This window comes from Salpingoeca rosetta, assembly GCF_000188695.1.
Source record: "Salpingoeca rosetta unplaced genomic scaffold supercont1.10, whole genome shotgun sequence".
NCBI classification, from domain to species: domain Eukaryota; class Choanoflagellata; order Craspedida; family Salpingoecidae; genus Salpingoeca; species Salpingoeca rosetta.
Genome location: NW_004754924.1, coordinates 1,327,379 through 1,338,143, shown reverse-complemented (window position 1 = coordinate 1,338,143; position 10,765 = coordinate 1,327,379). Strand labels below are relative to the sequence as shown.

The 10,765-nt window shown below is 55.6% G+C and overlaps 2 protein-coding genes across 2 annotated transcripts in view; one reads left to right on the top strand and one right to left on the bottom strand.

The window, feature by feature from the left end:
• Nucleotides 1-6,096, bottom strand: part of PTSG_12191 (TK/RTKC protein kinase) — a 12,194-nt gene extending 6,098 nt beyond the window's left edge. Inside the window, exons 1-10 of the mRNA XM_004994628.1 lie at nt 5,208-6,096; nt 4,894-4,984; nt 4,581-4,666; nt 4,213-4,303; nt 3,900-3,985; nt 3,492-3,644; nt 2,651-3,303; nt 1,617-2,392; nt 1,237-1,348; nt 147-952 (exon numbers count right to left, since the gene is read on the bottom strand). Coding sequence (XP_004994685.1) covers nt 147-952; nt 1,237-1,348; nt 1,617-2,392; nt 2,651-3,303; nt 3,492-3,644; nt 3,900-3,985; nt 4,213-4,303; nt 4,581-4,666; nt 4,894-4,984; nt 5,208-5,554 — 3,201 coding nt within the window. The 5' untranslated portion in view covers nt 5,555-6,096. The remainder of the gene's footprint in view (nt 1-146; nt 953-1,236; nt 1,349-1,616; nt 2,393-2,650; nt 3,304-3,491; nt 3,645-3,899; nt 3,986-4,212; nt 4,304-4,580; nt 4,667-4,893; nt 4,985-5,207) is intronic.
• Nucleotides 6,097-6,853: 757 nt separating this feature from the next.
• Nucleotides 6,854-10,765, top strand: part of PTSG_04589 (uncharacterized protein) — a gene marked incomplete at both ends in the record, with an annotated part of 5,959 nt that continues 2,047 nt past the window's right edge. The window contains 11 exons of the mRNA XM_004994627.1: nt 6,854-7,237; nt 7,558-7,776; nt 7,989-8,179; nt 8,434-8,567; nt 8,775-8,886; nt 9,063-9,156; nt 9,293-9,391; nt 9,631-9,663; nt 9,987-10,100; nt 10,265-10,366; nt 10,581-10,661. Coding sequence (XP_004994684.1) covers nt 6,854-7,237; nt 7,558-7,776; nt 7,989-8,179; nt 8,434-8,567; nt 8,775-8,886; nt 9,063-9,156; nt 9,293-9,391; nt 9,631-9,663; nt 9,987-10,100; nt 10,265-10,366; nt 10,581-10,661 — 1,563 coding nt within the window. The remainder of the gene's footprint in view (nt 7,238-7,557; nt 7,777-7,988; nt 8,180-8,433; nt 8,568-8,774; nt 8,887-9,062; nt 9,157-9,292; nt 9,392-9,630; nt 9,664-9,986; nt 10,101-10,264; nt 10,367-10,580; nt 10,662-10,765) is intronic.

Below are 10,765 nucleotides of genomic sequence, written 5' to 3'. Positions count from 1 at the left end.
ACGCACGCACGCACGCACGCGCGCGCACACACACACACACACACACACACACACACACACACACACACACACACACACACACACACACACACACACACACACACACACACACACACACACACACGCACACAGAATCACATACGAACCGCATTGTCAGGAAGGACGATGGAGATGTCGGATGGACAGGAAATAAAGATGGGCGGAACGTTGTCGTCAAGGGTCAAAAAGGGCGTGGAAGGGTCATAGGGAGCAGGGAGCGAAGTTGTTGTGGCGGTGGTGGTCGTTGTCGTTGTCGTGGTTGTGGCGGTTGCATCATCATCTGTGGATGACTCGCGTGTGGTGAGGCCGTCGGCGGCAGCAGCGAAGTTGTTGTTCCCTTGAAACGACTCAAACACTTGCCCATGAAGGTCTTGGTCTGGAGGAGGGATGGTGAGTGTGGCGGTGATCCGGCTCCAGGGCTGTGGCAGGGCCGTTGAGTATGAAGCAAGCAGGTGCTCAAAGAACTTGGCGCGGTGGCCTGCGCTGTACACTGAAGCCCCATCAATGTCCAGCACATCCACAAGCTTGGCCACGGGGTGTGTCACGGTGGTGAGGTCCTTTGACACGAGCAGCAGCGACACGCGGTCAAACTCAATGTCCGCCGTGATGGGCGCGGTCTCTGCAAACAGGTTGTAGCAACGGCCGTTCTGCGACAGCCCAGATGCCGAGTCGATGGAGATGATGGGCTGGGCAACGTCCTCGTCCAGGCCATCAAACGTGATCTGTGGTGCCGCGGCGCCAACGGTGATAGTTTCGTTGTTGTCCGAGCAGTACCCGACCTGAAAGCGCACCACCACCTCGCCAATGGGCGGCACCGTTACGTGGATGCGTCGCCCTTTGGGGGCCGCAAGCTGCAGCCCCACGCTCAAGCGAAAGTTTGCCGGCACGCGGATAGAATCCGCAATGGCGACATCTGTATGCACGCGTGCACGGTGTTGTGAATGCGTGTGTGTGCATGCGTTAATGTGTGTGTGCATGTGTTTATGTGTGTGTGCATGCGTTAATGTGTGTGTGTGCATGTGTTTATGTGTGTTGATGCGTGTGTGTGTGCATGTGTTTATGTGTGTTTTTGAGTGTGTGAGTACGAATTTGTCGCTTGCATGGGCCTGTTTGAGTGGAAGTGCAGGGTCGTTGTGACACACGTGTGCGTGTGTGTGTGTGTGTGCTCTCCACGTCAACTCCCCACAGCGTGCTCACCGTGCGTGCCAGAGTTGTCGAGAAGATAGGCGTTTTCTGCATATGGAGAGGTGCTGATGACATCTGCAGCCACGCCGTTGATCTCAACAAACTCGCCCAGCGCAACCGTGATCTGGGGTGGAGCGGAAACAGTGAGGCGCGGTGCGAGGGTAAGAACAGAGGTCACGCTGACATTCAAGCGCAACAATGGACAGGCAGAGACGGAACACACACACACACACACACACACACACACACACACACACACACACACACACACACACACACACACACACGCACACAAAGTCACACACATAAACACACACATACACACAGATACACACACGCACACAAAATCACACAAACGCACACAAAATCACACACGTCACGCAGATACACACCCTAATGCGGCATTCAACGTTGCGTGTGAGCGCCTGCGGCTCAATGCCATAGACGACGTCGTACACGCCCTGGGAGAAGAGGCGGTTATCCGGGTCCGCGCCCGGCTCCGCCATGAGTGGAATGATCTCAACAGTCTGGAACAACAGCGGGTTGCCAACGATGGTGGGCTGGGGCACGTCCCACTCAATCTTGGTGACCTCGCCAGGCAGCACAACGCGGTTGATGTGGGGAATGCAGCCCTTGAACGTGTCGAGGTAGAACAACGTGGTGACGTTGGAGCGGCAGGGTTCGTTGAAAAACGTGTCCTTGTCCGGGCGGCACACGGGGGAGTAGACGTTGATTGCGTCAATGTTGACAACAAGCGCGCGGATGTCGGCGTCATGCAGCCGCTGCACGCGCTTCACATACACGAGTTCGTACTCTAGCATGTTGTCACGCCCGTTGTTTGCTGTTGGTCGGAGCTCAAGGGCTGAGGTATCAATCCACTCTGCGCCCTCCCTGCCACCAGATGCCGCGTAATCAACAAGCACCTGCACAGCGCGCGCCCACGTGATGAGCACAAGCGGGGGCTTGCCGTTGTCCAGGTAGCCGATGCGGTAGCGAGCAATGACGTCGCCGACAGCAAACCCGCTTGGTCCCAGCTGCATGATGGACTCTGCGAGGGTGTGGAAGGGCCCGAGGTCAAGATGGCCGCCGTCAACGAAGACGAGATAGTCGTAGAGGTTCAGCAGCAGCGCGCCGTCCGCCCCTCGGAACTCGGGCACCTCATCATACTCTGGTTGGTTTGAGTGGTTGGTTTGAGTGGTTGGTTGCGGGGTGTAGAAGGAAAGCGTGAGGAGTGTGAAATGCATTTGTGAAGGTGTCGCGGGCATGTAGCGAGCATGCATGATGAGCAATACGTCAACCAACACATGGCAACATGCATACACATGCAGACAAGCGTACATGTACACACACACACAAGTACATACACGCGCAAGCACACACGCACACGCAAGCACACACGCACACGCACACGCACACAAGCCCCCACCTCTGCAGGAGCGGTCTGATGTTGGCGTTGGGCTGATGGCCTCGTACTCGTTCGCCCTGCATGCCGTATTGCTGTGGCACACGACGTCTGATGTCGGAGTTGCGGGCACGACCATGTACATGCCATCGCCGCACATGGAGATGTTCGCACATGTGCGGTCAGAGAGCAGCGTGGGGGCGTTCGTCTCGTATTGGCCGTCGCCACACTGTGACACCGGTGCACACTCCCTGTCCATGGTAGGCTGGGGCGCCAGGACCTCAAATGTGGCGCCGAGCTGGCACGTGGTGAGCAGCTCGCACGTGTTCGTGGACGTGTTGCGGAAGGAGTCGGGGTCACACGTGGTGTTTTTGGCGACACACACGCGGTCTGTGGTGGCTGTAGGCGACTGTGCTTCAAACAGGCCAGGTGTGCAGATGCGTGTTGCCATGCACACACGGTCTGTTGTCGCTGTTGGCTGCGCCACTGCAAACTCCGTTGGTCTGCACGGTGACACGCGCGCGCACTCTCTGTCTGTGGTGGGGGTCGGATGGGCCGTGATGTATGTGCCCTCGCCACACTCCGTTGTTGGGCGGCATTCGCGGTCTGAGGTCGCTGTCGGTGCCGTTGCCTCGTATTCCGTCGTGGGGTGACACGTGGAGACGTTCTTGCACGCGCTGCACGGCACGAACGAGTCGTGGTGGTGGTGATGAGAAGTGGCGGTGGTGGTGATGGTGGTGGTGGTGGTGGCGGGATGTGAGCAGGTTAGCAGGTGTTTGCGGGGAAGTGAAAGATGCGCATTCGCACGCGCGTGCGTATGAATGTGCGTGTGTGCGTGTGCAAATGCGACTCAACAGTGACTTACACATCGCTCGACCAGGTTGCCTCCTGCAGCAGAAACTGGTCAAGGGCACATCTGCTGATGCGTCTGCACACGTGGTTGTCCGTATCTTGGTACTCTTTCGAGGGCAGGCATACCAAGTTGCGCTTGCACATTCCAGCCAAAACGGTGTCCGTTCTACAATTGCGGTTTGTGTGGTTTTGCATTTGTGTGTGTGTGTGTGTGTGCGTGCGTGTGCGCATGTGTGTGTGTGTGTGTGTGTGTGTGTGAGCGGACGAGGGCGTCATATCAAGAAAGACAGGCGAGGGGAGAGCAACAAAGGCAATCGACACACACACACACGCACACGCACGTACACGCACGCACACACACACACACACGCACGCACGCGCACGTACACGCACACACGCACACACACACACACACACACACCTGTTGTCGATGTGAGCCCATCTGCCGCCACGAACCATGGCCAAGTCGTACACTTTCGTGCTAAAAGAGCAGGTGACAGGATCAACCTATACCGTATAGTGGCGTGGGTGCATGAGTATGAGTATGAGCGTGAGCTGGGGTGGCGGTGACAGTGGTGGTGGTCGTAGTGGTGGTGGGACAGGAGGTCACGTGTCATGCTCAGGTGGTTACAGTGTACAGCTGTCGTGTGGGTGTGTATGGTGCAGGGCACAACAGAAAGCGAGTGTGGCTTCACAGCAAACATCAAGAACGTTCACTTGCAGGAAGGACTGACCTCGTTGAGAAGGAATTGCTCGTGCACGTCGGGGCGATATGGGGTACCGTCCAAGAACTCAAAATCGCAGCCAATGTTCCTCAGGCCAATCCTGTGTTCGGGTGTATGAATTGTGGTTGGTGATGGTGTGGTATCAGAGGGGGGTGGGGGATTGTTTGAGGCCAGCGCATCGTCGAAACATATAAGCAAGACACGCACACGACGCATATTGTGTGAACATCGACACACCCACACACCCACACACCCACACACCCACATACCCACATACCCACACACCCACACACCCACACACCCACACACACATCCACACGAACCAAAACTCAGAGTGGCCGCTGGTAACCTCTCTTCCCTCGTTGACACACACACACCTGTTGTCGATGTGAGCCCATCTGCCGCCACGAACCATGGCCAAGTCGTACACTTTCGTGCTAAAAGAGCAGGTGACAGGATCAACCTATACCGTATAGTGGCGTGGGTGCATGAGTATGAGTATGAGCGTGAGCTGGGGTGGCGGTGACAGTGGTGGTGGTCGTAGTGGTGGTGGGACAGGAGGTCACGTGTCATGCTCAGGTGGTTACAGTGTACAGCTGTCGTGTGGGTGTGTATGGTGCAGGGCACAACAGAAAGCGAGTGTGGCTTCACAGCAAACATCAAGAACGTTCACTTGCAGGAAGGACTGACCTCGTTGAGAAGGAATTGCTCGTGCACGTCGGGGCGATATGGGGTACCGTCCAAGAACTCAAAATCGCAGCCAATGTTCCTCAGGCCAATCCTGTGTTCGGGTGTATGAATTGTGGTTGGTGATGGTGTGGTATCAGAGGGGGGTGGGGGATTGTTTGAGGCCAGCGCATCGTCGAAACATATAAGCAAGACACGCACACGACGCATATTGTGTGAACATCGACACACCCACACACCCACACACCCACACACCCACATACCCACATACCCACACACCCACACACCCACACACCCACACACACATCCACACGAACCAAAACTCAGAGTGGCCGCTGGTGTCTGCGGCGCGGATGCGGTTGATCTCAAGGTTTTCCTGTGTGGACACAATGGAGGTGAGGGTGCCCTCGTGGGCCACGCAGGCTGCATTTGCATCGTCAAACGTAGCTTCTGGCACGGCGAAGAACTTGTACTGCAAGTCCTCTGGGATGTTGATCAAGTGTGCTTCCGCACTTGATATCAATGGAGCTGCTGAAAACAGAGTAGCAGTCACCAACAACACAGCGGCCAAGGCCATCTGTGTGGGAGGTGGAAGCCGACAGCGCATGGCTGTCTGCTGTTTCGTGTGTTGGTGCTGTTGTAGCGATTGGCAGCACCTCCACATGAGATAAAGGGGTGCCCTCCGTCTTCGGCTCGTGTTTGGCTCGTGCTCGTGTGGTGTGGGGTGGATCGGTGGGTGGTGTCTGGTGTCTGCTCACGCGCTGGCTGGTGGTGTGCGAGTGTTTCTGGAGCGAGTTTGTAAGCGATGCTGTGGCTGGGGACGACGAGGATGAGGGGGGTTTTGCTCGCGTTTCTGGCGAGGCTGCTGCTGGCTTGCGTTGGGTGTGCTCGACTTGGTTTTGCTTATGGTTGCAATTCGTCGACTGATCGAGTTGTGAAGTGCTGCGTGGTCTCTGCTGTTTGTGGTTGTTGTCGTTGCCGAGGCAAGGGTTTTTGCGTTGGCTGCGGTCGTGGGTATGCGTGGCTGGTTGGTTCGGGGTTGGTTGGCTGAGGCTTAGGGTTTGCTTGGCTGCCTTCCACCCAACGGAACCGACGAAAGCACAAAGCCTGATGATGGGAAAGGAGGGCTGGCAGACTGACGACGCAAAGGTCTGCGCTGGCGATGGATGAGCCGATGCAAAGGTATGTGAAAAGTGGTGGGTTTGGTGGATGGGCTGCTTGGTGGGGTTGTTGGAATGGATTTCGAGCCTGCCTTGCTGCTTGCTTGATGGCGCAAAGTGTTGCGTAGCTCGTGCTGCACGAGTCGTTGCCTCATTTGCTTAGCCTTGCTCGTTTCCGCTCGCCGTTGTGCCTGGTCTGCGTTTGTTGGTATGCGTGCAGCAACCAAAGCACCCAACCAACACACGCTGCATGATTCGTGATTTGTTCGCAGGCGCAGCGCGTCAGGCACGTTTGGGAACGAAACACGCACTGGTTGGGTGAACATGTTTAGCTGGGGAAGCAGTCAGGTTTTGGTTGGTGTGTGGTTGTGGTGATGTGCATGCGTGCAGCCACGACCGACTTGCGTCAAAACGGCGGTCGTCACAACACAACGAACAAGGAACACGTCAAGTCGTCTATTGGTGGGAAACAGCGTGGGCCCGCCCCAACATCACCACATTACCCTCAAGCTGAACACGGCGCAGGAGCGTCGTGGCAACATTGACCAGGCAACCCCTGCCCTCGTCAGCGTTCCGAACGTGCGGTTGGTTACGCGAAGGCGTTCGTCAGGGCATTTAGGCGCATGCATCTCGTCCGTCTTCGTCACCGCACTCTGCTCGATTTGAGGCGTCAGTGTTCCGGAGGAAATTAGACTGAAGATATCGCGAATCGCCAAAGCTTGCATCGAAACCGTTACTGGTGGTGGTGGTGGTGGTTGCTTTTTTTCAGCGAGAAGCGTGCGCTGTGTGTGCGATCCATGACGATGATGGAGGGAGAAGCACAGGACCACCTGCAGGTGCAGCAGCAGCAGCAGCAGCAGCAGCAGCAGCAGCAGCAAACAAGGGAGGACTTGCTGCAGTCACTGCCAATGAGGCAAGCAAGTTCGTTCAGCAGCTTTGGAGGCGCGGGTAGTGTGGATGACGATGACGACGGTGATGATGATGATGGTGATGATAGCAGCGGTGATGTGGTGGATGATGACCACAATGGTGAGAGGCAGTCTCGACACGGAAGGGCGAGCGGACATGGTGGTGGACACCCTGGGTTCACCCGCTCTCAAGCAGCAGGCGGGCACGCGTCAGACTACGGGTTTGACGTGACAAATGCACAGGCCCAGTCAACCACTCGAGAAACAATCGCGCTGAAGGTGCGACACGTGTGTACTCTACGTCAGTGTGTTTGTGTTTGTGGGTGGGTGCGGGTGTATGTGTGTGGGTGTGGGTGCATGTGTGCGTGTATGTTTGTGTGCGTGGGCGTGTGCGTGGGCGTGTGCGTGGGTATGGGTGTGCAGGCACCGTTTGGTTGCACTTCTTGTTTGCTTGTTGGCTGGTGTTTGCTTGAGTCATTGTATGAGTGCGTTCATTGTCTTGCAGTTTCGCAGGGTTGCTGAGTGGTTGAGCATTCGCATGTATGCGTGTTGCAATGCGAGATGCTGACCCATCTGCTTCTTGGGTCCACCACTCGCAGAGACAACTGCAAGAATTGCGCACAAGAGCAGAAGCCGTCGTTGCGGAGAACGAAGCCTTGCACCGAGCACTTGAGCAGTCAATGCAGCAGAACGACGGCGCATCAGACCAGGACTTGAGTCAAATCCGCCTCCTCATGCAGGAAGTGGGCCTCCTCACCAAGACAAACACAGACCTCAAGCTCCAGCTCAAGAACGCCCAGTCCTCCGCCAAGCAACACGTGCGTTTGTGTGTGGGGAAGTGTGATGTGTGCATTTGTGTGTGTGTGTGTGTGCATTGTAGGTGCGTGTATTTGTGTGTGCATTGTAGGTGTGTGTGTGCGTGTGCATTGCATGTGTTCGCGTGCGTGTGCTTCGTTTGCGTACGCCACCGTCACCAATCAAACTCCACCCACACACCCATCTCCGCTCACATGTGCGTATGCGTGTGCAGTTGCAAGAGACAGTGTCGCTGAACGATGAGCTTCTGAACCGGACCATCCAGCTGCAGAAGCTTGAGGCGGAACTGAAGGAGCTTGCAGCACTGCGCTGGGGCAACAGCGATGGCAATTGTGACGCGAGTGCACAGGGAACACTCATCGACAGATTACAGCAGGAGAACGAGCAGCTCAAGCAACAGCTCCTGTGAGTTTGTTTGTTTGTGTATGTGTGTGAGTTTGTTTGGTTGTGTATGTGTGTGTATGTGTGTGAGTTTGTTTTGTTCGTTTTTTGTTTTTTTTTTTGTTTGTTTGCTTGGTTGGCTGGCTGTGTACTCATGCCGTGTGCACATTGTTTGTTTGTGTGTGTGTGTGTGTGTGTGATTGCGTGTTGTCATGACCTGCTTGCCACTCATCTCAACACACATGCAACCTGTTGTCATTTCGTCACAACTATAACAGCGAGCGCGGTGGTGATGGTAGCAGTGGAGGAGCGAAGACGAACAAGGCCGCCGCGCGTGTTGCCTCTCTGCAGAAGCAGCTGCACGACGCACGGCAGCTGGTGGAGGCAAAGGAGCAGCACGCTGCACACCTGGGTTGGTTGGCATACGGCTTCCCGCGCGTGTGTGTGCTTTCCGCGTATATGCTGTGCTGTGTGTGGGCGTTCGTTTGCGCGCGCGTGTGCGCGTGTGCGCGCTTGCATTGCGTTGATGGGTCTCGTTTTATGCATATGTATGTGCGCGTGTTTGTACACCCCTAGCCCTGATGAATCCTCTGCGCGCTTGCGCATGTGATGCAAACAGAACGCAAATTGCAACAGAGCAGCGAGGAAGTGGAACATCTTCAGGCCCACAAGCGCCGCTTCGACGACAGCCGTCAGGCCATGCAGGAAACCATCACCGCCCTCAACACACGGTGTGTGTGTGTGTGTGTGTGTGTGTGTGTGTGTGTGTGTGTGTGTGTGTGTGTGTGTGTGTGTGTCGAGAGTGTTGGGCCGTCATCAACACGTCACGTTCATCCTCGCCTCTCACCTCTTCACACACACATACACATACACGCACTCTCTCTCTCACCATAATCGTCGTCATCAGTATTGCTGACCTCGAGCGAGATAAGGAGGACCTGCGGACGCGACTGGAGACGACAAATCAGATGTTTGATGAACTCCGACAAACGCGCGCTGAGGTGCACTTTGATGCATGAACATGTTGTGATGTGATGCGATAATAGTCTGATGTGATCCATCTCCTCATGCACACACACCAGCGCGCGCGCTGACACCGCCCTCCTTCCCCCAACATTCGCATGAACGAATGTGCAGGCTGTGGAAGGACGCCAGATTGCCGAGGAGCAGCTGACACAGTTGAAGATGCAGCACGCGCAGCTGAAGACAGCCATGCAGCAAACCATCGAGGCAGAGGTGGGTGTTGCTGATGGTGTTTGTGTTGGTGTTTGTGCTCGTGACGAGGTTGCATGACCAGGCATGCTGCGGACGTTCGCATGCTGTTGTGGGATCCACATCGCCAGTATGCACATACGCACACGTACCTGCTCACACACGCACACACACACAAACGCACATATATCCTCTCTCTCTTTCTCTCTCTCTCTCTCTTGCCCTCACATGACTTTGCTTGGGTTCATGGGCATCTTGCACAGACATCAAGTGCAGTGCAGCGATACAAAGCAGATGTGAGTTGTTTGCGAATGAATGAGCGCACCTGCAAGTTCATCTGTACTTCGCTATCCTGCAGGACACGTGCTCTTCTTTCTCCTTTGATTCGTACAGTGTTGCCGATGCGGACGCTTGCTGGTTGTTGTGCCACGGTAACTGCCTTTGCTCACATGCCTGTCGTCGTCGTCGTCGTCGTCGTTGTTGTTGTTGTTGTTGTTGTTGTTGTTGTTGTTGTTGTTGTTGTTGTTGTTGTTGTTGTTGTTGTTGTTGTTGTTGTTGTTGTTGTTGTTGTTGTTGTTGTTGTTGTTGCACCATCCCCTGTCCTTCTCTTGCTGTCCAGAGCATCAAACTGGAGGAAGCGCTCGTTGATCGCGAGGAGCGGATTGCAACGCTCTCCCATCGCCTCGAGCGCCAGCAGCAGACATCAGACGACCTCCGTGCAGAGCTGGACTTGGTGCGCGCTCATATATGTGTATTGTATGTGTGTCTGCGTGCAACCATGTCGCAGATGCCAAGTTGTGTCACGGCTTTTCACCATTTGGAGTTGAGCAAATTCACACTCAACTCACTCACTCACTCACTCACTCACTCACACGAACTTGCTCACTGCAACTTCAGGCGAAAGCTGGGCCGCAGGATCAGCTGCACGGCTTGCAGGAGGCGAACGGCAATCTCATGCGCTCGCTCGCCGAAGCCCAGCAGGCCCGCGATGACTTCAAGGTGTGGTGGTGGCAAGTGGTGGTGGTGGCGACTGTGCACCTCAGTGTGCGCGCGCATGCGTGCAAAATTTTGGGATGATGAAATCACCGCATCCCCGACACGAGCACCCGTTGCTTCGGGATACGTGTGTGGCCACGCAGCATACTCTCCTTTTGGTTTGTCTGCCTTCGTCTAATGGTCAGCAACAACGCAACACCCATCATCACCGTCTCAGCTGCAATGCGAGATTGCGGAATCCCAGATGGCGGCAATGCAAGAGGAGCAGCAGCGCACGCGACGCGAACACTTGCAGCAGGTGTTGTGTTTTATGGCGTTGCGTTGTGCGTGTGTGTGTGTGTGTGTCTGTGTGTGCATCTCTCTCTCTCTCTGTCTCTCTGTCTCTCTGTCTCTCTCTCTGTC